Source organism: Petromyzon marinus (genome assembly GCF_048934315.1).
Source record: "Petromyzon marinus isolate PM22_M1 ecotype Great Lakes invasive population chromosome 67 unlocalized genomic scaffold, UKy_Petmar_22M1.pri1.0 chr67_unloc.4, whole genome shotgun sequence".
NCBI lineage: Eukaryota > Metazoa > Chordata > Hyperoartia > Petromyzontiformes > Petromyzontidae > Petromyzon > Petromyzon marinus.
Genome location: NW_027422594.1, coordinates 364308 through 391970, shown reverse-complemented (window position 1 = coordinate 391970; position 27663 = coordinate 364308). Strand labels below are relative to the sequence as shown.

Here is a 27663-nt window from a genome sequence, read left to right as displayed (position 1 = left end):
CCCTCCCGGATAGGCCGGGAGGAGTCTCTCAACCGGAATTGGCATCCATCTCCCCTCGACGACTGAAATCAACGCGTGAGAATTTTAAAAGAGGGTCATCTTTTTATTGAAGGAGAACAACAAGAAGAAGCAGAAGGGGAAAAAAAAACATCTCCCGCAACAGCTTCAGTCGCCGTTGGCAACCGTGGGGTCTACGCAAGGGCTGCATCTAGGAAGAAACCCGCTACGTTGTTGTTATCGCTATTTTTAATCGTCGCTGCCGTGATGCCGCCTACCCGCGACACGACCACTGCGGGGGCCTTTGTCAACTCGGGGGCAAGTCACAGGATGGGGCAGCCCCTTCGGGTCACGAGGCACAGGTCCCGCCCCTCCCCATCATCATCCTCCTCCTCATGCTGCCGCCGCTCCTTCCCCCGGCCCTCGCCCGGCAGCTTCTCCAGGAGGTCGCCCAGCGAGAAGACGCGGCACGCTATCTGCTCGTAGGGCGACGTGACGCCGCACTCGAAGACGCACGCGAACATCGGGCCCCGGCCGCCCGCCCGCCCGGGCCACCAGGCCAGGTCCGAGTAGGCCCCCGGGCCCTCGTGCAGGACCCACGGCTCGCTCCACGCGTCCGGCTCCAGCGGCCGCGCGCTCAGCCGCACCCCGACGTCCGCCCGGCGCCCCTCGGCGGTCGGGTTCGAGAAGATGGCCCAGGATGGACGCCCGTGGGCCTCCGCGCCCGGGGCCCGGGAGCCGGCCTCCTCCTCCTCCTCCTCCTCCTCGGCCTCCTCCTCCTCCTCCTCCTCCTCGGCGCCCTCCTCCTTAGGGCCCTTCCCTCCCGCGTGCCCCTCGGCGTCGGCGCCCTCCCCGGCCGCCTCCTCCCGCCGCGGCGCCGGGAAGGCGAGGACGCTGCCGTGGCAGCCGGCGGCCGTGGGCTCGGGCAGCGTGCCCACGAGGGTGCCCGCGCCCCACGTGGCGCCGTCGTCCTCGCTCACGGCCGCCGCCCGCCGCCGCAGGAAGGTCCGCGCGTTCAGGTAGAGCACCGTGCGCAGGCCTCCCCCCGCGGCCGCCTCGGCCGCGGCGGCAGCCGGAGCAGCAGCGGCAGGAGGGGGCGGTCCGACTCCGTTGCCGATGGCGTGGGGGGCGGCTCCGTGTCCCCGCCTCAACCCTCGCCCTCCGCCGTCGTCGCGTCCCTCTGCTCGCGGTCAACACAGAGACGGCGTCGGAGTCATCCCTAGCCTCGTTACCAGCACGGTGACAACAAACCGCGGACGCACGGCGAACGTGTCGGCACACCGCAGCTAACGCCGCCGTCACCTCGTCCCGCGCCTCCGGGCGCCGCGGCTGCCGTCGCCGCCGCCACCGTCACGGCCGCCAGCTGGCACTCCAGGCTGGGCGGGCCCTCGGCCAGGGGCGCTCCGGCTCGCCACGTCTCGCCGTGGTCGTCGCTGTACAGCGCCAGCGATTCGGGCGCCGGGCCGCCCCCGCCCCGCCGCCGGTAGCCGTAGGCCGGCACGACGAGGCGCCCCGACGGGAGCTGCTCGCCGTGGCCGGGCCCCAGGCCGAAGGTGGCCCAGCGGCGGCGGCGGAGGAAGGCCGGCCCCAGCGCCGCGTCCGTGATGTCGGAGGCGGGCCCCCAGGCGCGGGCGCCGTCCGTGCTGCGCACGAGGCCCAGCCGGGCGCGGTTGAGGCCGCTGGCGATCTGCTCGCCCTCGGTGACGCGGCCGCGGACGGCGAGGAAGAGGAGCAGCGCTCGGCCCGTGTGGGCGTCGTACACCGGGCACGGGCTCATGGAACGGTGGCCCTCCAGGCACGCCGTCGTCAGCACGAGCGTCTCCTCCCACTGGTGGGGTGGGACGGGGGGGGCGGGGGGGTTGGGGGTGGGGGCGGGGGGGTTGGGGGGTGGTCCTTGTCTGATTGGTCCATGTCTCAGTGTCTCAACAGCCACTCAACAACCACCTCACCAATACCCAATTCCCACAACAAATCCCGCCTCACGAATCCCCCCCGGCACGAATACCCTCACCATGCCCCTCACCAGGCCCTCACCAGGCCCTCACCAGCCACTCGCCAGGCCCTCACCAGCCACTCGCCAGGCCCTCACCAGGCCCTCACCAGGCCCCTCACCAGGCCCTCACCAGCCACTCGCCAGGCCCTCACCAGTCACTCACCAGGCCCTCACCAGGCCCTCACCAGGCCCTCACCAGCCCCTCGCCAGGCCCTCACCAGTCACTCACCAGGCCCTCACCAGGCCCTCGCCAGGCCCTCACCAGTCACTCACCAGGCCCTCACCAGGCCCTCACCAGGCCCTCACCAGGCCCTCACCAGCCACTCACCAGGCCCTCACCAGGCCCTCACCAGGCCCTCACCAGCCACTCACCAGCCACTCACCAGGCCCTCACCAGGCCCTCACTGAGCCCCTCACCAGCCACTCGCCAGGCCCTCACCAATTCCTCACCAATCCCTCACCAATTCCTCACCAGCCCCTCACCAAACCCCCTCACCAATGCCCAATTCCCTCACCATCTCCGCACCTTTCCCTCCACCAATCCCCTCACCAACCCCGCTGCCCCCTGCCCCCCCCCCCCACCTGCAGGTGCGTGCCCCCGAGCAGGGCGGCACGGCGTGACACCAGCAGGCCGGCGTCGTGGTCGTGTGCCGAGCGGCGCTCCTCGGCCAGCGCCACGAGGGCCCCGTGCCGTGGGGCCGGCAGCAGCAGCAGCGCCGGCACGCGGTACACCGGGCCCTCCTGGTGGTGGTGGTGGTGGTGGGGGCCCTCCTGGTGGTGGTGGGGGCCCTCCTGGTGGTGGTGGGGGCCCTCCTGGTGGTGGTGGGGGCCCTCCTGGTGGTGGTGGTGGTGGTGGGGGCCCTCCTCGTGGTGGTGGTGGGGGCCCTCCTGGTGGTGGTGGTGGGGGGGGCCCTGGTGGTGGTGGTGGGGGCCCTCACCACCACGAGGGACCCCCGAGCGGAAGAGGACCGAGTATCCCGTGCAGTACGACGTGGTCTCCATGGGGGGAGGCGGAGGGTGTCTGGGGAGGGTGTCTGGGGAGGGTGTCTGGGGAGGGTGTCTGGGAGGGTGTCTGGGCAAGGTGTCTGGGGAGGGTGTCTGGGGAGGGTGTCTGGGGAGGGTGTCTGGGAGGGTGTCTGGGCAAGGTGTCTGGGAGGGTGTCTGGGGAGGGTGTCTGGGGAGGGTGTCTGGGGAGGGTGTCTGGGGAGGGTGTCTGGGCAAGGTGTCTGGGAGGGTGTCTGGGAGGGTGTCTGGGAGGGTGTCTGGGAGGGTGTCTGGGAGGGTGTCTGGGGAGGGTGTCTGGGGGAGGGTGTCTGGGAGGGTGTCTGGGAGGGTGTCTGGGAGGGTGTCTGGGGAGGGTGTCTGGGAGGTTGTCTGGGAGGGTGTCTGGGGAGGGTGTCTGGGGAGGGTGTCTGGGAGGGTGTCTGGGAGGGTGTCTGGGCAAGGTGTCTGGGAGGGTGTCTGGGAGGGTGTCTGGGAGGGTGTCTGGGGAGGGTGTCTGGGGAGGGTGTCTCGGAGGGTGTCTGGGGAGGGTGTCTGGGAGGGTGTCTGGGGAGGGTGTCTGGGAGGGTGTCTGGGGAGGGTGTCTGGGAGGGTGTCTGGGAGGGTGTCTGGGAGGGTGTCTGGGCAGGGTGTCTGGGGGAGGGCGGACACCAAAGGGGACGCAGGGGGATTAGGGGGGGGTCAGGTTGACACGGGGGGGTCAGGGGGACGCAGGGGTCAGGGGGTCAGCGTGACACGGGGGGGGGGGGTCAGAGGGACGTAGGGGTCAGGGGAACGCAGCGACGTAAGGGGACAGTGAGAAGACAACACGGGATCATCCTTCAACGCATCTGTCCATCGCCAATGGATGAGGTTGCTGCTGTTGTGGGGCTAAATGCAGAAGCTGTAAGCCCCAGGCTACTTTGGGCTCGCCTTCCCATCAGCCGGAGGTGAGGAGCGGTGGTCGTGGTCACTTATGCCCCCACCGAAGATGAACATCCGTGGAGGGATGCAGGCAAGGCCGATGAGTCAGATGCCTTCTGTGACCTCCTGTCACAGGTGCTGGCTAAAGTGGCCCCTCGGGATAGAGTCATCATGTCGGGTGACTTCAATGCCCGAGTTGGTCATGATGCTGGCACCTGGTCTGGAGTGATTGGAGGGCATGGGCCAGATCAGCTCAATAACAACGGTAGGAGGCTGCTAGATTTTTGTGCAGCCCATGGGTTTGTAATTACCAACACGCTGTTCCGGCATCGGCGCATCCACACAACATCATGGATGCATGCCGGGTCCAAGCAAGAACATCTGCTGGACTACATAGTGAAGGACCAGCGGATGCGAGCCCATGTCCTTGACACCAGGACCTACCGTGGAGCTGATCTGCCCTCTGACCATCGACTAGTCATCTGTAAGATGCGCCTGCCATTCTTCCACTCCGGTGGTGGGTGTACACCCAGGCCCCCATTCCAACCTAAGGTGGCCTGGTCTCAGTTACAGTGAGGGAAAAAAGTATTTGATCCCCTGGTGATTTTGTACGTTTGCCCACTGACAAAGAAATGATCAGTCTATAATTTTAATGGTAGGTTTATTTGTACAGTGAGAGACAGAATAACAACAAAATCCAGAAAAATGCATGTCAAAAATGTTATATATTGATTTGCATTTTAATGAGGGAAATAAGTATTTGACCCCCTTTCAATCAGAAAGATTTCTGGCTCCCAGGTGTCTTTTATACAGGTAACGAGTTGAGATTAGGAGCACACTCTTAATGGGAGTGCTCCTAATCTCAGCTTGTTACCTGTATAAAAGGCACCCGTCCACAGAAGCAATCAATCAATAAGATTCCAAATACTCTCCACCATGGCCAAGACCAAATAGCTCTCCAAGGATGTCAGGGACAAGATTGTAGACCTACACAAGGCTGGAATGGGCTACAAGACCATTGCCAAGCAGCTTGGTGAGAAGGTGACAACAGTTGGTGCGATTATTTGCAAATGGAAGAAACACAAAAGAACTGTCAATCTCCCTCGGCCTGGGGCTCCATGCAAGATCTCACCTCGTGGAGTTGCAATGATCATGAGAACGGTGAGGAATTAGCCCAGAACTACACGGGAGGATCTTGTCAATGATCTCAAGGCAGCTGGGACCATAGTCACCAAGAAAACAATTGGTAACACACTACCCCGTGAAGGACTGAAATCCTGCAGCGCCCGCAAGGTCCCCCTGCTCAAGAAAGCACATATACATGCCCGTCTGAAGTTTGCCAATGAACATCTGAATGATTCAGAGGACAACTGGGTGAAAGTATTGTGGTCAGATGAGACCAAAATGGAGCTCTTTGGCATCAACTCAATTCGCCGTGTTTGGAGGAGGAGGAATGCTGCCTATGACCCCAAGAACACCATCCCCACCGTCAAACATGGAGGTGGAAACATTATGCTTTGGGGGTGTTTTTCTGCTAAGGGGACAGGACAACTTCAGCGCATCAAAGGGACGATGGACGGGGCCATGTACCGTCAAATATTGGGTGAGAACCTCCTTCCCTCATCCAGGGCATTGAAAATGGGTCGTGGATGGGTATTCCAGCATGACAATGACCCAAAACGCACGGCCAAGGCAACAAAGGAGTGGCTCAAAAAGAAGCACATTAAGGTCCTGGAGTGGCCTAGCCAGTCTCCAGACCTTAATCCCAAAGAAAATCTGTGGAGGGAGCTGAAGGTTCGAGTTGGCAAACGTCAGCCTCGAAACCTTAATGACATGGAGAAGATCTGCAAAGAGGAGTGGGACAAAATCCCTCCTGAGATGTGTGCAAACCTGGTGGCCAACTACAAGAAACGTCTGACCTCTGTGATTGCCAACAAGGGTTTTGCCACCAAGTACTAAGTCATGTTTTGCAGAGGGGTCCAATACGTATTTCCCTCATTAGAATGCAAATCAATTTATAACATTTTTGACATGCGTTTTTCTGGATTTTTGTTGTTGTTGTTATTCTGTCTCTCACTGTTCAAATAAACCTACCATAAAAATTATAGACTGATCATTTCTTTGTCAGTGGGCAAACGTACAAAATCAGCAGGGGATCAAATACTTTTTTCCCTCACTGTAGCTGATGAAAATTGCAAGCGAGAATTTCATCATCACTTGTGGCTGGGTTGGCATCGTTCCCCATTCCTCCTGATGTCGAGGGGAAATGGGAGAGGTTTAGGACTGTGACTCATGCAGCTGCAATGGCTGCTTTGGGTATGCGGTCCAGACCTCCCCAGAAACTCTGGCTGAGAAAGGAGGTGTTCAGGATGGTTGAGAAAAAGCGACAGGCCCACTGTCATCGGCTACAGAATGCCACGTCAGAGAATGAGGAGGCTTACCGCAGCCTTCGCTCAGAGGTTCAAAGAGCCGTGAGGCGCTGCAAGGATGGGTGGTGGTCGTGGGTTGCTGAGAAGATGGAGTCTGCCTCAGTGGCCCGTGATCACAAATCTATATTTAACTCCATCCAAAAAGTAACCTGCAGCACCACACCTATTACCATCATTAGGGGAAAAAACGGTGAACCAATCTTTGACCCAAGGAACAGGTTTGCAGATTTGCTGAGCATTTCTGTGAGGTCCTGGGGGAGGGGAAATCCCTCAGCCAGGAAAACATCGTGGCTGAGGCTGCGGTGCCTCAAATGTTGGAAATCACCCTCTGTGAGTGGCTGGCTGAGGTGCCATCTGTTGAGGAAGTACTGAAGGCGATCCGGAGTCTGAGACCAGGAAAGGCACCGGGCAGAGATGATCTCCCAAGCGAAATGCTGAGGGAGGGAGGCGTTTGTGCACAGACTGCCGTATATGACATCATAACAACAGCCTGGACCACTGGACGGGTTCCGCAGGATTGGAAGGATGCCCTGGTGGTCCCCCTCTTTAAGAAAAGGGACCGCACAGACTGTAACAACTACAGGGGCATCTCACTCCTCAGTGTGCCGGGAAAGGTCCTAGCATGGATTATTCAACATCGCCTTGCCAGGCACGCTGAGGAGAGGCTTGCAGAGCCCCAATGCGGTTTCAGGAAAGGGCAGTCCTGCACAGAGGCCATATTTTCTGTCCGTCTGCTACAGCAGAGGTGTAGGGAATTCCAGCAAGACCTACATCTCTGCTTTATTGACCTGGTCAAGGCCTATGATACCATCAGTAGGCCTGGGCTCTGGGTTGTTCTTCGTGCTTTCGGAGTCCCTGACCCTCTGCTCACGCTCATTAAGGACCTTCATGATGGTGAGCGGGCCCGGGTAAAACTACGTGGCCGGGAGTCAGAGCCATTCCCCGTAGACCTTGGGGGGCGACAGGGATGTCCTCTGGCTCCCACATTATTTAACATCTATTTTGACCACGTAGTTCGTGAAGCCTTCAATAGCTGTAACGGAGGAATTTCCATTTGGTACAGATATTATGGGAGGCTGATCGATGCCCGGGTGCAGTCAAGGGATGGCTCCCTATTGCTCAACCACGTTATGTATGCTGATGATCTGGTAAATGCTGCTCACTCAGAGGAGGAGTTGGAGGTGCTGCTGCTGAACCTGGAGCTTGCACCAAGAGGTGGGGCCTTACCATCAGCCCCACCAAAACTAGGCACCTGCCTGGGTATTTTGTACCATCGGACACTCCACCCCCACAACTCCCAATTGGTGATAGGGAAGTTGTGGAGAGAGTGGAGAGTTTCCCATACCTTGGCAGTGTGCTCATGACCGGCTCCGGTTTAGCAGCAGAGGTCTCACTCCGAATCAGTCGAGCGGCATTAAATTTTCATCGGTTACGTAACGCTGTGTGGAAGCTACCTGGTCTTTCACTCCGCCCGAAGCTTCAGGTCTTCTCAGCCACGGTAATTCCCTCCCTTCTCTACGCTTGCGAAACGTGGACCCCCGTAATAGAACATCTTCGCCGGTTAGAAACATTTAGGATGGCCTGCCTACGATCTATCCTGGGTGTAACAAGGCTGGATTGTGTGAGGAGCTCACAGATCCTTGAAAGATCTGGCCAATGTCCCATCGGTGAGCTCCTCCGGCAGGCAAGGCTGCGTTGGCTGGGTCACGTCGCCCGCATGCCCAGCCACCGCATGCCGAAACAGCTTTTGTTCGGCCGGATCGAGGGGGCTAAACGGGCGCGGCACGGGCTAGAGAAGAGATGGAGTGATGTGGTACAGGAGGACGTGGAGCTGAGTGGACTTGCCGATGGCTGGTACCAGCGGTGTCAAGATCGGCCTCTGTGGAGGAGGCTCGTGAAGGACGCTACTGGGCAGTTGGAGGCAGTCACCCTCCAACAACAACGGAGGGCGGAGGAGCGACGCTTACAACAACGAGCGGAGTGCCGGGTGGCTAAAGCACAGCAGGTTGGCACAGTAGGGGGCACAGGTGGTGCATCAGCCAGTCATCTCGGTCATCTCGGTCAGTCGACCCGTGGCACCTGGGTCTACCCCGTGACCTCCTGCCAGCGGGCGTTCGACACTTCACGTGGCTTCAAGGTCCACATGGCCTGGCACAAGCGTCGTGGTGACGTCACCGCCACTTAGTGGCGAATGGCGGTTGTTGTTGTTGTCTATGAGTGTGTGTGTACGTGTGTGTACGTGTGTGCGTGTTTGTCAAAGATCCCCCGTGTAGCCTTAACAGACTGTAGGGGCAAGTGCTGTTAGCAAGCACCTATAAAGGCCGGAACGGCACACGAGGGGGTGGGTGGCTACCAGCACCACGCCCGGCCGCCTTTGTCTCCCCAGTGGCGATGTTCGCTACACACCGCACCAGCTACTCATTTGAGGCTGAGTCGACCTAGGGGAGGCCCAGGACCGGTTCAAATAATCACTGGTCGTGTTGGCCGTGGGTCGGAATCAAACTCGGGTGGCCAGGTTCGTAGCGCAGCGTAGCGCTAACCGCTACGCTGCTGCTACGAACCTGGTGTAGCGGTGTGAAGTAGTAAACATCGCCCCTGGGGAGACAAAGGCGGCCGGGCGTGGTGCTGCTAGCCACCCACCCCCTCGTGTGCCACGGTGCCGGTAGCCTTCATAGACGCGGCTACTCGCTAACACAGCACTTGCCCCTACAGTCTGTTAGAGGCTACACGGGGGAGCTTTGTCTGTGTCTACCTTCACAGGTGCTGCTCGCTAACAGCACTTGCCCCTACAGCCTGTTAGAGGCTACGCGGGGGACCTTTGTCTTTGTTCTGCATTAGCAGCATCAGCAGCAGCATCAGCAACAGGCGCATCAGCAACAGCAGCATCAGCAGCAGCATCAGCAGTTGTGGGCAGTGCACGGAGATCAGCAACACAACAACAACACACAACAACAAACCGCTGACGCCTGCATTCCGCACCAGGTACTCATTTGCGGCTGAGTCGACCTAGGGGGTGGCGGCCGTGAGCGGGAATCGAACCCGGGTCTCTGCCGGGTTCGTAGGGCGGTGCGGCGCTAACCGCTGCGCCACCGCTCCCAAATGCAAAGGTCCCCCGTGTAGCCTCTAACAGGCTGTAGGGGCAAGTGCTGTGGGTAGCGAGTTGCAGCAGCACCTGTGAAGGTAGACACAGACAAAGGTCCCCCGTGTAGCCTCTAACAGGCTGTAGGGGCAAGTGCTGTGAGTAGCGAGTAGCAGCAGCACCTGTGAAGGTAGACACAGACAAAGGTCCCCCGTGTAGCCTCTAACAGGCTGTAGGGGCAAGTGCTGTGAGTAGCGAGTAGCAGCAGCACCTGTGAAGGTAGACACAGACAAAGCTCCCCCGTGTAGCCTTAACGGGCTGTAGAGGCAAGTGCTGTGAGTAGCGAGTAGCAGCAGCACCTATGAAGGTAGACACAGACAAAGGTCCCCTGTGTAGCCTCTAACAGGCTGTAGGGGCAAGTGCTGTTAGTAGCGAGTAGCAGCAGCACCTGTGAAGGGAGACACAGACAAAGGTCCCCCGTGTAGCCTCTAACAGGCTGTAGGGGCAAGTGCTGTGAGTAGCGAGTAGCAGCAGCACCTATGAAGGTAGACACAGACAAAAGTCCCCCGTGTAGCCTCTAACAGGCTGTAGGGGCAAGTGCTGTGAGTAGCGAGTAGCAGCAGCACCTGTGAAGGTAGACACAGACAAAGGTCCCCCGTGTAGCCTCTAACAGACTGTAGGGGCAAGTGCTGTTTGCGAGCAGCACCTGTGAATGCTACCGGCACTGTGGCACACGAGGGGGTGGGTGTCCAGCACCACGCCCGGCCGCCTTTGTCTCTCCAGTGGCGATGTTCACTACACACCGCTACGCCAGCTACTCGTTTGAGGCTGAGTCGACCTAGGGGAGGCTCAGGTTACCGGTTCAGATAATCGTCACCGGTGGTGTTGGTGGCCGTGAGCGGGAATCGAACTCGGGTGGCCAGGTTCGTAGCGCAGCGTAGCGCTAACCACTACACCCACCGCTCCCTACGCACACAGTGACACACACAGTGACACACACAGTGACACACACAGTGACATATAAAAAGAGGCACACACACACAGGCACACACACAGTGACACACACAGTGACATATAAAAAGAGGTGCACACACACAGGCACACACACAGGCACACACACAGTGACACACACAGTGACATATAAAAAGAGGTGCACACACACAGGCACGCGCACACACACAGGCACGCACACACACACAGGCACACACACACAGGCACACACACACAGGCACACACACACAGGCACACACACACAGGCACACACACACACAGGCACACACACGCAGGCACACACACGCAGGCACACACACGCAGGCACACACACGCAGGCACACACACGCAGGCACACACACGCAGGCACACACACGCAGGCACACACACGCAGGCACACACACGCAGGCACACACACGCAGGCACACACACGCAGGCACACACACGCAGGCACACACACGCAGGCACACACACGCAGGCACACACACGCAGGCACACACACGCAGGCACACACACGCAGGCACACACACGCAGGCACACACACACACGCAGGCACACACACACACGCAGGCACACACACACACGCAGGCACACACACACACGCAGGCACACACACACACGCAGGCACACACACACAGGCACACACACACAGGCACACACACACAGGCACACACACACAGGCACACACACACAGGCACACACACACAGGCACACACACACACAGGCACACACACACACAGGCACACACACACACAGGCACACACACACACAGGCACACACACACACAGGCACACACACACAGGCACACACACACACAGGCACACACACACACAGGCACACACACACACAGGCACACACACACACAGGCACACACACACACAGGCACACACACACACAGGCACACACACACACAGGCACACACACACACAGGCACACACACACACAGGCACACACACACACAGGCACACACACACACAGGCACACACACACACAGGCACACACACACACAGGCACACACACACACAGGCACACACACACACAGGCACACACACACACAGGCACACACACACACAGGCACACACACACACAGGCACACACACACACAGGCACACACACACACAGGCACACACACACACAGGCACACACACACACAGGCACACACACACAGGCACACACACACAGGCACACACACACACAGGCACACACACACACAGGCACACACACACAGGCACACACACACACAGGCACACACACACACAGGCACACACACACAGGCACACACACACAGGCACACACACACAGGCACACACACACAGGCACACACACACAGGCACACACACACAGGCACACACACACAGGCACACACACACAGGCACACACACACAGGCACACACACACAGGCACACACACACAGGCACACACACACAGGCACACACACACAGGCACACACACACAGGCACACACACACAGGCACACACACACAGGCACACACACACAGGCACACACACACAGGCACACACACACAGGCACACACACACAGGCACACACACACAGGCACACACACACAGGCACACACACACAGGCACACACACACAGGCACACACACACAGGCACACACACACAGGCACACACACACAGGCACACACACACAGGCACACACACACAGGCACACACACACAGGCACACACACACAGGCACACACACACAGGCACACACACACAGGCACACACACACAGGCACACACACACAGGCACACACACACAGGCACACACACACAGGCACACACACACAGGCACACACACACAGGCACACACACACAGGCACACACACACAGGCACACACACACAGGCACACACACACAGGCACACACACACAGGCACACACACACAGGCACACACACACAGGCACACACACACAGGCACACACACACAGGCACACACACACAGGCACACACACACAGGCACACACACACAGGCACACACACACAGGCACACACACACAGGCACACACACACAGGCACACACACACAGGCACACACACACAGGCACACACACACAGGCACACACACACAGGCACACACACACAGGCACACACACACAGGCACACACACACAGGCACACACACACAGGCACACACACACAGGCACACACACACAGGCACACACACACAGGCACACACACACAGGCACACACACACAGGCACACACACACAGGCACACACACACAGGCACACACACACAGGCACACACACACAGGCACACACACACAGGCACACACACACAGGCACACACACACAGGCACACACACACAGGCACACACACACAGGCACACACACACAGGCACACACACACAGGCACACACACACAGGCACACACACACAGGCACACACACACAGGCACACACACACAGGCACACACACACAGGCACACACACACAGGCACACACACACAGGCACACACACACAGGCACACACACACAGGCACACACACACAGGCACACACACACAGGCACACACACACAGGCACACACACACAGGCACACACACACAGGCACACACACACAGGCACACACACACAGGCACACACACACAGGCACACACACACAGGCACACACACACAGGCACACACACACAGGCACACACACACAGGCACACACACACAGGCACACACACACAGGCACACACACACAGGCACACACACACAGGCACACACACACAGGCACACACACACAGGCACACACACACAGGCACACACACACAGGCACACACACACAGGCACACACACACAGGCACACACACACAGGCACACACACACAGGCACACACACACAGGCACACACACACAGGCACACACACACAGGCACACACACACAGGCACACACACACAGGCACACACACACAGGCACACACACACAGGCACACACACACAGGCACACACACACAGGCACACACACACAGGCACACACACACAGGCACACACACACAGGCACACACACACAGGCACACACACACAGGCACACACACACAGGCACACACACACAGGCACACACACACAGGCACACACACACAGGCACACACACACAGGCACACACACACAGGCACACACACACAGGCACACACACACAGGCACACACACACAGGCACACACACACAGGCACACACACACAGGCACACACACACAGGCACACACACACAGGCACACACACACAGGCACACACACACAGGCACACACACACAGGCACACACACACAGGCACACACACACAGGCACACACACACAGGCACACACACACAGGCACACACACACAGGCACACACACACAGGCACACACACACAGGCACACACACACAGGCACACACACACAGGCACACACACACAGGCACACACACACAGGCACACACACACAGGCACACACACACAGGCACACACACACAGGCACACACACACAGGCACACACACACAGGCACACACACACAGGCACACACACACAGGCACACACACACAGGCACACACACACAGGCACACACACACAGGCACACACACACAGGCACACACACACAGGCACACACACACAGGCACACACACACAGGCACACACACACAGGCACACACACACAGGCACACACACACAGGCACACACACACAGGCACACACACACAGGCACACACACACAGGCACACACACACAGGCACACACACACAGGCACACACACACAGGCACACACACACAGGCACACACACACAGGCACACACACACAGGCACACACACACAGGCACACACACACAGGCACACACACACAGGCACACACACACAGGCACACACACACAGGCACACACACACAGGCACACACACACAGGCACACACACACAGGCACACACACACAGGCACACACACACAGGCACACACACACAGGCACACACACACAGGCACACACACACAGGCACACACACACAGGCACACACACACAGGCACACACACACAGGCACACACACACAGGCACACACACACAGGCACACACACACAGGCACACACACACAGGCACACACACACAGGCACACACACACAGGCACACACACACAGGCACACACACACAGGCACACACACACAGGCACACACACACAGGCACACACACACAGGCACACACACACAGGCACACACACACAGGCACACACACACAGGCACACACACACAGGCACACACACACAGGCACACACACACAGGCACACACACACAGGCACACACACACAGGCACACACACACAGGCACACACACACAGGCACACACACACAGGCACACACACACAGGCACACACACACAGGCACACACACACAGGCACACACACACAGGCACACACACACAGGCACACACACACAGGCACACACACACAGGCACACACACACAGGCACACACACACAGGCACACACACACAGGCACACACACACAGGCACACACACACAGGCACACACACACAGGCACACACACACAGGCACACACACACAGGCACACACACACAGGCACACACACACAGGCACACACACACAGGCACACACACACAGGCACACACACACAGGCACACACACACAGGCACACACACACAGGCACACACACACAGGCACACACACACAGGCACACACACACAGGCACACACACACAGGCACACACACACAGGCACACACACACAGGCACACACACACAGGCACACACACACAGGCACACACACACAGGCACACACACACAGGCACACACACACAGGCACACACACACAGGCACACACACACAGGCACACACACACAGGCACACACACACAGGCACACACACACAGGCACACACACACAGGCACACACACACAGGCACACACACACAGGCACACACACACAGGCACACACACACAGGCACACACACACAGGCACACACACACAGGCACACACACACAGGCACACACACACAGGCACACACACACAGGCACACACACACAGGCACACACACACAGGCACACACACACAGGCACACACACACAGGCACACACACACAGGCACACACACACAGGCACACACACACAGGCACACACACACAGGCACACACACACAGGCACACACACACAGGCACACACACACAGGCACACACACACAGGCACACACACACAGGCACACACAGGCGCACACACACAGGCGCACACACACAGGCGCACACACACAGGCGCACACACACAGGCGCACACACACAGGCGCACACACACACAGGCACACACACACAGGCACACACACACAGGCACACACACACAGGCACACACACACAGGCACACACACACAGGCAAAGATCCCCCGTATAGCCTTAACAGACTGTAGGGGCAAGTGCTGTTAGCGAGCACCTATGAAGGCCGGATCGGTACACGAGGGGGTGGGTGGCCAGCACCACGCCCGACCGCCTTTGTCTCCCCAGTGGCAATGTTTACACACCGCACCAGGTACTCATTTGAAGCTGAGTCGACCGAGGGGAGGCCCGGGACCGGTTCAGAAAATCGTCACCAGTGTTGGCCGTGAGCGGGAATCGAACCAGAGTCGCCAGGTTCATAGCGCAGCGCGCTAACCGCTACACTACCGCTCCCCACACACACACACACACAGGTACACACACACAGGTACACAGTTACACACACACACACACAGGTACACACACACACACATGTACACACACAGGTACACACACAGGTACACACACAGGCACACACACACGGGTACACACACACACAGGCACACACACACAGGTACACACACACATGTACACACACACAGGTACAGACACAGGTACACACACACACAGGTACATACACACGTACGCACACACAGGTACACACACACACACACAGGTACACACACACAGGTACACACACACACACACAGGTACACACACACAGGTACACACACAGGAACACACACACAGGTACACACACACAGGTACACACATACAGGTACACACACACATGTACACACACACACAGGTACACACACACATGTACACGCACGCTCCTTCCTCAACGGCACGTGCGAGTCTCACCTGCGACGTTTCGGGCGACGACCCTTCCCTCGCCCGTGGCCTTCGCGAGCTCGCCCCGCCCGCTCTGGAGAGCGGCGCGCGCCGCACGCGGTCCGACTCGCATCCTCATTTGCATGTCTCATTAGCATAACTCATTAGCATAACTTATTAGCATAACTCCGCCCCCTTCTATAAACACCCGCCCCAAAACAGACAATAGCAGCCCGCGTTCGCCGCTCGCTTGGCGGTGACGTCACCGCGGCATCACGTGCCAGGCCACGTGCACCGCGAGGCCGGTGACGTCGAGGAGTCGACGGTTCAGGCCGGTGGCCAGGGCCAGGCCACGGGAACTTGGGCCAAACCGAGACGCCTCCTGGCAGATGTCACGACCACCAAGCCATGCCGAACTCGCTGGCGTTTTAGCCGCCCCAGCGCTCCGCCCGTTGTTGTGAGCGTCGCTCCTCTGCCCCCCATCCGCTGCTGTTGCCGGAGGGGCGACTGCCTCCAGCTGCCCAGTAGCCTCGACGTGCACCTAGCCTGGCACTGCTGAGTAGCAGCGTCCGTCACGGGCATCCTCCTCCTCCCATAGAGGCCGATGTTGACACCGCTGGTACCGCTCATCGGCAAGTCCACTCAGATCCACATCCACTCACCCACTCATCCACTCACCCACTCACTCACCCACTCACTCATCCACTCACTCACCCACTCACTCATCCACTCACCCACTCACTCATCCACTCATCCACTCACCCACTCATCCACTCACCCACTCACCCACTCACCCACCCACTCATCCACTCACTCACCCACTCATCCACTCACCCACTCACCCACTCACTCACCCACTCACCCACTCACTCACCCACTCACTCACCAACTCACCCACTCACTCACCCACTCATCCACTCACCCACTCATCCACTCACCCACTCACCCACTCACCCACTCACTCACCCACCCACTCATCCACTCACTCACCCACTCATCCACTCACCCACTCACCCACTCACTCACCCACTCACCCACTCACTCACCAACTCACCCACTCACTCACCCACCCACTCATCCACTCACTCACTCACCCACTCATCCACTCACCCACTCATCCACTCACCCACTCACCCACTCACTCACCATCTCATCCACTCACCTACTCACTCACCCACTCACTCACCCACTCACTCACCCACCCAATCATCTACTCACCCACTCACCCACTCACTCACCCACTCACCCACCCACTCATCCACTCACTCACCCACTCACCCACTCACTCACCCACTCACCCACTCACTCACCCACTCACCAACTCACCCACTCACTCACCCACCCACTCATCCACTCACCCACTCACTCACCATCTCATCCACTCACCTACTCACTCACCCACTCACTCACCCACTCACTCACCCACCCAATCATCTACTCACCCACTCACCCACTCACTCACCCACTCACCCACTCACTCACCCACTCACTCACTCACCCACTCACTCATCCACTCACCCACTCACCCACTCACTCACCCACTCACCCACTCATCTACTCACCCACTCACTCACTCACCCACTCACCCACTCACCCACTCACTCACTCACTCACCCACTCGCTCACTCACTCACCCACTCACTCAACCAATCACTCACCCACCTACTCACTCACTCACTCACCCACTCACTCACTCACCCACTCACCCACCCACCCACTCACCCACCAACCCACTCACTCACCCACTCACTCACCCACCCACTCACTCACCCACTCACCCACCCACTCACCCACTCACTCACCCACCCACCAACCCACCCACTCACCAGCTCCATCACTTCTCCAGCCCGTGTCACTCGCCCACCCCTGAACTCCTGGTGTCTGACCCAGTCTCAGGAGATGCACAATGGCCAATTCGAAAACGTTTTTTTCGTTTGTCCATGTTTGTTTTATTGTAGTACGTAGTTAGACTGACGGCCTTAATCTAAGTTGTCTTGTGGTTGTTGTTGTTGTTGTTTGACTTTTCATCCCACTGGGATTTGTTATTGCACACGGCGTTGGTGGTTGTACACGGTGCTTTTTTCAGGAATATTTTTTCTGTTTTTTTTTAGTTTTCCCCCCCATGGATTTTCTGTTCGCACAAAGTCACGCGCAGTCACGTCAAGATGTTTGTATTGTTCGTGTTTTTGTTGTTGTTGTTGTTTTTGTTGTTGTTGTTGGTTGCACCCGATTCAAGAGCCGCATGGCTCACAGGGGGCTGTACACCAAAATAAATGAAACTGGAAACTGGAAGAGGACCCGCAGCTCTCTCTCGCAATCGCGACGGCTGCTCGCCTGTGTGAATGTTGTGCATCAAGGAATCTTTTTGTTCACTCCACTGCAACACCCTGCAACACCCTGCAACACACTGCAACACCCTGCAACACCCTGCAATACCCTGCAATACCATGCAACACCCTGCAATACCCTGCAACACCCTGCACCACCCTGCAACACCCTGCAACACCCTGCAATACCCTGCAACACCCTGCAATACCCTGCAATACCCTGCAATACCCTGCAACACCCTGCAATACCCTGCAACACCCTGCAACACCCTGCAATACCCTGAAACACCCTGCAACACCCTGCAACACCCTGCAATACCCTGCAATACCTTGCAACACCCTGCAACACCCTGCAATACCCTGCAACACCCTGCAACACCCTGCAATACCATGCAACTCACTCCAATACCCTGAAACACCCTGCAACACCCTGCAACACCCCGCAACACCATGCAACACCCTGCAATACCCTGCAACACCCTGCAACACGCTGAAACACCCTGAAACACCCTGCAACACCCTGCAACACCCTGCAATACCCTGCAATACCATGCAACACCCTGCAACACCCTGAAACACCCTGAAACACCCTGCAATACCCTGCAACACCCTGGAACACCCTGCAACACCCTGCAACACCATGCAACACCCTGCAACACCATGCAACACCCTGCAACACCCTGCAACACCCTGCAACACCCTGCAACACCATGCAACACCCTGCAATACCATGCAACACCCTGCAACACCCTGCAACACCCTGCAACACCCTGCAATACCCTGAAACACCCTGCAACACCCTGCAACACCCTGCAATACCCTGCAACACCCTGCAACACCATGCAACTCTCTCCAATACCATGCAACTCACTCCAACACCCTGCAACACCCTGCAATACCCTGCAATACCCTGCAACACCCTGCAACACCCTGCAATACCCTGCAACACCCTGCAACACCCTGCAATACCATGCAACTCACTCCAATACCCTGAAACACCCTGCAACACCCTGCAACACCCTGCAACACCATGCAACACCCTGCAATACCCTGCAACACCCTGCAACACGCTGAAACACCCTGAAACACCCTGCAACACCCTGCAACACCCTGCAATACCATGCAACACCCTGCAACACCCTGCAACACCCTGAAACACCCTGAAACACCCTGCAATACCCTGCAACACCCTGGAACACCCTGCAACACCCTGCAACACCATGCAACACCCTGCAACACCATGCAACACCCTGCAACACCCTGCAACACCATGCAACACCCTGCAACACCATGCAACACCCTGCAACACCATGCAACACCCTGCAACACCCTGCAACACCATGCAACACCCTGCAACACCCTGCAACACCCTGCAATACCCTGAAACACCCTGCAACACCCTGCAACACCCTGCAATACCCTGCAACACCCTGCAACACCATGCAACTCTCTCCAATACCATGCAACTCACTCCAACACCCTGCAACACCCTGCAACTCCCTGCAACTCCCTGCAACTCACTCCAATACCCTGCAACACCCTGCAACACCCTGCAACACCCTGCAACACCCTGCAACACCCTGCAACTCACTCCAATACCCTGCAACACCCTGCAACACCATGAAACTCACTCCAATACCCTGCAACACCCTGCAACACCATGCAACTCACTCCAACACCCTGCAACACCCTGCAACACCCTGCAACTCACTCCAATACCCTGCAACACCCTGCAACACCCTGCAACTCACTCCAACACCCTGCAACACCCTGCAACACCCTGCAACTCACTCCAACACCCTGCAACACCCTGCAACACCCTGCAACTCACTCCAATACCCTGCAACACCCTGCAACACCCTGCAACTCACTCCAACACCCTGCAACACCCTGCAACACCCTGCAACTCACTCCAACACCCTGCAACACCCTGCAACACCCTGCAACTCACTCCAATACCCTGCAACACCCTGCAACACCCTGCAACTCACTCCAACACCCTGCAACACCCTGCAACACCCTGCAACTCACTCCAACACCCTGCAACACCCTGCAACACCCTGCAACACCCTGCAACTCACTCCAACACCCTGCAACACCCTGCAACACCCTGCAACACCCTGCAACTCACTCCAATACCCTGCAACACCCTGCAACACCCTGCAACTCACTCCAACACCCTGCAACACCCTGCAACACCCTGCAACACCCTGCAACACCCTGCAACTCACTCCAATACCCTGCAACACCCTGCAACACCCTGCAACTCACTCCAACACCCTGCAACACCCTGCAACACCCTGCAACACCCTGCAACACCCTGCAACACCCTGCAACTCACTCCAATACCCTGCAACACCCTGCAACACCCTGCAACTCACTCCAACACCCTGCAACTCCCTGCAACTCACTCCAACACCCTGCAACACCCTGCAACACCCTGCAACTCACTCCAATACCCTGCAACACCCTGCAACACCCTGCAACTCACTCCAACACCCTGCAACACCCTGCAACACCCTGCAACTCACTCCAACACCCTGCAACACCCTGCAACACCCTGCAACACCCTGCAACTCACTCCAACACCCTGCAACACCCTGCAACACCCTGCAACACCCTGCAACTCACTCCAATACCCTGCAACACCCTGCAACACCCTGCAACTCACTCCAACACCCTGCAACACCCTGCAACACCCTGCAACACCCTGCAACACCCTGCAACTCACTCCAACACCCTGCAACACCCTGCAACACCCTGCAACTCACTCCAACACCCTGCAACACCCTGCAACACCCTGCAACTCACTCCAATACCCTGCAGCACCCTGCAACTCACTCCAATACCCTGCAACACCCTGCAACACCCTGCAACTCACTCCAACACCCTGCAACACCCTGCAACACCCTGCAACACCCTGCAACACCCTGCAACTCACTCCAATACCCTGCAACACCCTGCAACACCCTGCAACTCACTCCAACACCCTGCAACACCCTGCAACACCCTGCAACACCCTGCAACACCCTGCAACTCACTCCAACACCCTGCAACACCCTGCAACACCCTGCAACACCCTGCAACACCCTGCAACTCACTCCAACACCCTGCAACACCCTGCAACACCCTGCAACACCCTGCAACACCCTGCAACTCACTCCAACACCCTGCAACACCATGCAACACCATGCAACTCACTCCAACACCCTGCAACACCCTGCAACACCCTGCAACACCCTGCAACACCCTGCAACTCACTCCAACACCCTGCAACACCCTGCAACACCCTGCAACACCCTGCAACACCCTGCTACACCCTGCAACTCACTCCAACACCCTGCAACTCACTCCAACACCCTGCAACTCACTCCAACACCCTGCAACACCCTGCAACTCCCTGCAACTCACTCCAACACCCTGCAACTCACTCCAACACCCTGCAACTCACTCCAACACCCTGCAACACCCTGCAACTCACTCCAACACCCTGCAACACAATACAACACCCTGCAACACCCTGCAACTCACTCCAACACCCTGCAACACCCTGCTATACCCTGCAACTCACTCCAACACCCTGCAACTCTCTCCAACACCCTGCAACTCACTCCAATACCCTGCAACTCACTCCAACACCCTGCAACTCTCTCCAACACCCTGCTACACCCTGCAACACCCTGCAACTCACTCCAACACCCTGCAACACCCTGCTACACCCTGCAACTCACTCCAACACCCTGCAACTCTCTCCAACACCCTGCAACTCACTCCAATACCCTGCAACTCACTCCAACACCCTGCAACTCTCTCCAACACCCTGCTACACCCTGCAACACCCTGCAACTCACTCCAACACCCTGCAACACCCTGCTACACCCTGCAACTCACTCCAACACCCTGCAACTCTCTCCAACACCCTGCAACTCACTCCAATACCCTGCAACTCACTCCAACACCCTGCAACTCTCTCCAACACCCTGCTACACCCTGCAACACCCTGCAACTCTCTCCAACACCCTGCTACACCCTGCAACACCCTGCAACTCACTCCAACACCCTGCAACACCCTGCAACACCCTGCAACACCCTGCAACACCCTGCAACTCACTCCAATACCCTGCAACACCCTGCAACACCCTGCAACTCACTCCAACACCCTGCAACACCCTGCAACACCCTGCAACACCCTGCAACACCCTGCAACTCACTCCAACACCCTGCAACACCCTGCAACACCCTGCAACACCCTGCAACACCCTGCAACTCACTCCAACACCCTGCAACACCCTGCAACACCCTGCAACACCCTGCAACACCCTGCAACTCACTCCAACACCCTGCAACACCATGCAACACCATGCAACTCACTCCAACACCCTGCAACACCCTGCAACACCCTGCAACACCCTGCAACTCACTCCAACACCCTGCAACACCCTGCAACACCCTGCAACACCCTGCAACACCCTGCTACACCCTGCAACTCACTCCAACACCCTGCAACTCACTCCAACACCCTGCAACTCACTCCAACACCCTGCAACACCCTGCAACTCCCTGCAACTCACTCCAACACCCTGCAACTCACTCCAACACCCTGCAACTCACTCCAACACCCTGCAACACCCTGCAACTCACTCCAACACCCTGCAACACAATACAACACCCTGCAACACCCTGCAACTCACTCCAACACCCTGCAACACCCTGCTATACCCTGCAACTCACTCCAACACCCTGCAACTCTCTCCAACACCCTGCAACTCACTCCAATACCCTGCAACTCACTCCAACACCCTGCAACTCTCTCCAACACCCTGCTACACCCTGCAACACCCTGCAACTCACTCCAACACCCTGCAACACCCTGCTACACCCTGCAACTCACTCCAACACCCTGCAACTCTCTCCAACACCCTGCAACTCACTCCAATACCCTGCAACTCACTCCAACACCCTGCAACTCTCTCCAACACCCTGCAACACCCTGCAACACCCTGCAACTCACTCCAACACCCTGCAACACCCTGCAACTCACTCCAACACCCTGCAACACAATACAACACCCTGCAACACCCTGCAACTCACTCCAACACCCTGCAACACAATACAACACCCTGCAACACCCTGCAACTCACTCCAACTCCCTGCAGCCGGGGGGTTGCTGGACCAGGCACGGAGCGGCCGCTCAAGTCAGCCGCGTAAGCGAACATCGGCACCCCCACCCCCTCCCCCTCCACCCCGGCACAGCGCCCTAACCACTGCGCCACCGCTCCTCGCGCGGCTCTTTAAAACATTTCCCACGCTCAGGGGGTTGGCGGCCGAGACGAAGCGACGGCGCTAATTGGCGGATTAATTGGTGGTGATGGTTTTGTTGTTGTTGTTGTTGTTGCTGTGAGTTTGAGGAGCGGTGGCGCTGCGGTGGGGGTGGTGGTGGTGGTGGTGGTCTCTGCTGATTCTCCATGTGGCTGCGTGGGTGTGGAGCGGGTGGCGGCGGGGGGGCATCGCGAGGACCTCCAGAAAAATCCACGCGACCACGAACGGGGAGAGAGAGACGCAGACTCCACAAATACAGCAGCAGCAGGCATCGTCAGGGTCGGGATGGAACCCACGACCTCCTGTACACCAGGCGAGGCAGTCAACATCTCTCAGCCACCGTGATGATGATGAGAGAGAGACGCAGACTCCACATCTACAGCAGCAGGCATCGGGGTCGGGATCGAACCCACGACCTCCTGCGTACCAGGCGAGGTAGTTAACATCTCTTAGCCACCGTGATGATGATAAGAGAGAGAGACACAGACTCCACATCAGCAGCAGCAGCAGGCATCGTCAGGGTCGGGATCGAACCCACGACCTCCTGTACACCAGGCGAGGTAGTTAACATCTCTCAGCCACCGTGATGATGATGATGATGAGAGAGAGACGCAGACCTCCTGTAGACCAGGCGAGGTAGTCAACATCTCTTAGCCACCGTGATGATGATGAGAGAGACACACAGACTCCACATATACAGCAGCAGCATCGTCAGGGTTGATCTCAGGATAGCACGTGTCTGAGCGTTATTGTTTTATTATCATTAACATCATCAGCATCATCATTAACATCGTCAGCAGCATCATCATTAACTACATCATCATTAACTACATCATCATTAACATCATTATCATTAACATCATCATTAACAGCATCAGCATCATCATTAACATCATCATCAGCGTCAGCATCATCATCATGAGTATCATCAGCAGCGCCATCTACGTCATCATCATCAGCAGCAGCATCAGCAGCAGCATCAGTAATCATTTTTCCGTGGTCGATAAATTGTGTACTACCTCGTGAGGCTGCATCGCTCCGAACTACAATGTATCGTTGTGCAGTGTGTTGCAGGGTGTTGCAGGGTATTGCAGGGTGTTGCTGGGTGTTGCATGGTGTTGCAGGGTGTTGCAGGGTGTTGCAGGGTGTTTCAGTGTGTTGCATGGTGTTGCAGAGTGTTGCATGGTGTTGCAGGGTGTTGCAGGGTGTTGCAGGGTGTTTCAGTGTGTTGCATGGTGTTGCAGGGTGTTGCATGGTGTTGCAGGGTGTTGCATGGTGTTGCAGGGTGTTGCAGGGTGTTGCATGGTGTTGCAGGGTGTTGCATGGTGTTGCAGGGTGTTGCAGGGTGTTGCAGGGTGTTTCAGTGTGTTGCATGGTGTTGCAGGGTGTTGCATGGTGTTGCATGGTGTTGCAGGGTGTTGCATGGTGTTGCAGGGTGTTGCATGGTGTTGCAGGGTGTTGCAGGGTGTTGCAGGGTGTTTCAGTGTGTTGCATGGTGTTGCAGAGTGTTGCATGGTGTTGCATGGTGTTGCAGGGTGTTGCATGGTGTTGCAGGGTGTTGCATGGTGTTGCATGGTGTTGCATGGTGTTGCAGGGTGTTGCAGGGTGTTGCATGGTGTTGCAGGGTGTTGCAGGGTGTTGCATGGTGTTGCAAGGTGTTGCATGGTGTTGCATGGTATTGCAGGGTGTTGCATGGTATTACAGGGTGTTGCAGGGTGTTGCAGGGCGCTGTATCGTGCGGCTGAAGGGTGCAGGCTGTATCGTGCAGGGCGCTGTATCGTGCAGGCTGCACGCTGCAGGGCGCTGGCTGTATCGTGCAGGCTGCAGGGTACAGGGTGCAGGCTGCTCTATCGTACAGGGTGCAGGGTGCAGGCTGCAGGGCGCTGGCTGTATCGTGCAGGGCGCTGTATCGTGCAGGCTGCAGGCTGCAGGGCGCTGGCTGTATCGTGCAGGCTGCAGGGTACAGGGTGCAGGCTGCAGGCTGTATCGTGCAGGGCGCTGTATCGTGCAGGGTGCAGGCTGCAGGGTGCAGGCTGCTCTATCGTACAGGGTGCAGGGTGCAGGCTGCAGGGTGCAGGCTGCTGTATCGTCACCACTGCCGCAGCGGTGCCGGGACAGCGGCCGCCGCGACCCCCTGCACCGCAGCCAGGCCCCCCCCACCCCCACCCCCCCCACCCCCCCCACCACCCCCCTGCTGCTGCTGCTGCAGGGAGCTCTTGACCCGCTTCTGGCGCTGCCGCCGATTGCAGAACCACACCCGCACCACCTCGCGCTCCAGCCCCAGGCGCCCTGCCACGCGTCCCAGCTCCAGGGAGGAGGGCTTCCTGTGCTCCACAAACTCCCGCTCCAGCACCTCCTTCACGGCCACGCTGGGACACACAGACACACACACAGAGACACACACAGAGACACGTGGAGACACACACAGACACAGAGACAGAGCTCCAGCGAGGAGGGCTTCCTGTGCTCCACGAATTCCCTCTCCAGCACCTCCTTCACGGCCACGCTGGGACACACAGAGAGACACGTGGAGACACGTGGAGACACGTGAAGACACAGAGACAGAGACACAGAGACACAGAGACAGACACAGAGACAGAGACAGAGCTCCAGCGAGGAGGGCTTCCTGTGCTCCACAAACTCCCGCTCCAGCACCTCCTTCACGGCCACGCTGGGACACACAGACACACACACAGAGACACACACAGAGACACGTGGAGACACACACAGACACAGAGACACACACAGACACAGAGACAGAGCTCCAGCGAGGAGGGCTTCCTGTGCTCCACGAATTCCCTCTCCAGCACCTCCTTCACGGCCACGCTGGGACACACAGAGACACACGTGGAGACACAGAGACACACACAGAGACACAGACAGAGACACAGAGACAGAGACACAGACACAGAGACACAGAAACAGAGCTCCAGGGAGGAGGGATTCCTGTGCTCCACGAACTCCCTCTCCAACACCTCCTTCACGGCCACGCTGGGAGACAAGTGGAGACACAGAGACACAGAGACACACAGAGACACACAGAGACACACAGAGACACAGACACACACACAACAACAACCGCCATTCGCCACTAAGTGGCGGTGACGTCACCACGACGCTTGTGCCAGGCCATGTGCACCTTGAGGCCACGTGAAGTGTCGAACGCCCGCTGGCAGGAGGTCACGGGGCAGACCCAGGTGCCACGGGTCGACTGACTGAGATGACTGGCTAATGCACCACCTGTGCCCCCTACTGTGCCAACCTGCTGTGCTTTAGCCACCCGGCGCACCGCTCGTTGTTCTGAGCGTCGCTCCTCCGCCCTCCGTTGTTGTTGGAGGGCGACTGCCTCCAACTGCCCAGTAGCAGCGTCCTTCACGAGCCTCCTCCACAGAGGCCGATCTTGACACCGCTGGTACCAGTCATCGGCAAGTCCACTCAGCTCTACGTACTCCTGTACGACATCACTCCATCTCTTCTCTAGCCCATGCCGCGCCCGTTAAGACCCTTCGATCCGGCCGAACAAAAGCTGTCTCGGCATGCGGTGGCTGGGCATGCGGGCAACATGACCCAGCCATCGCAGCCTTGCCTGCCGAGGAGCTCACCCAT

General features: G+C 58.0%; 1 protein-coding gene across 1 annotated transcript; it reads right to left on the bottom strand.

The window, feature by feature from the left end:
* Positions 1 to 320: 320 nt before the first annotated feature.
* Positions 321 to 27663, bottom strand: LOC142907967 (uncharacterized). The gene is made up of 6 exons (XM_076058028.1): positions 27644 to 27663; positions 26279 to 26426; positions 2573 to 3625; positions 1300 to 1825; positions 795 to 1177; positions 321 to 665 (listed from the first exon to the last, which is right to left on the bottom strand). Exons 1-6 carry the CDS (start codon positions 27661 to 27663, stop codon positions 321 to 323), a joined length of 2475 nt encoding a protein of 824 aa, XP_075914143.1.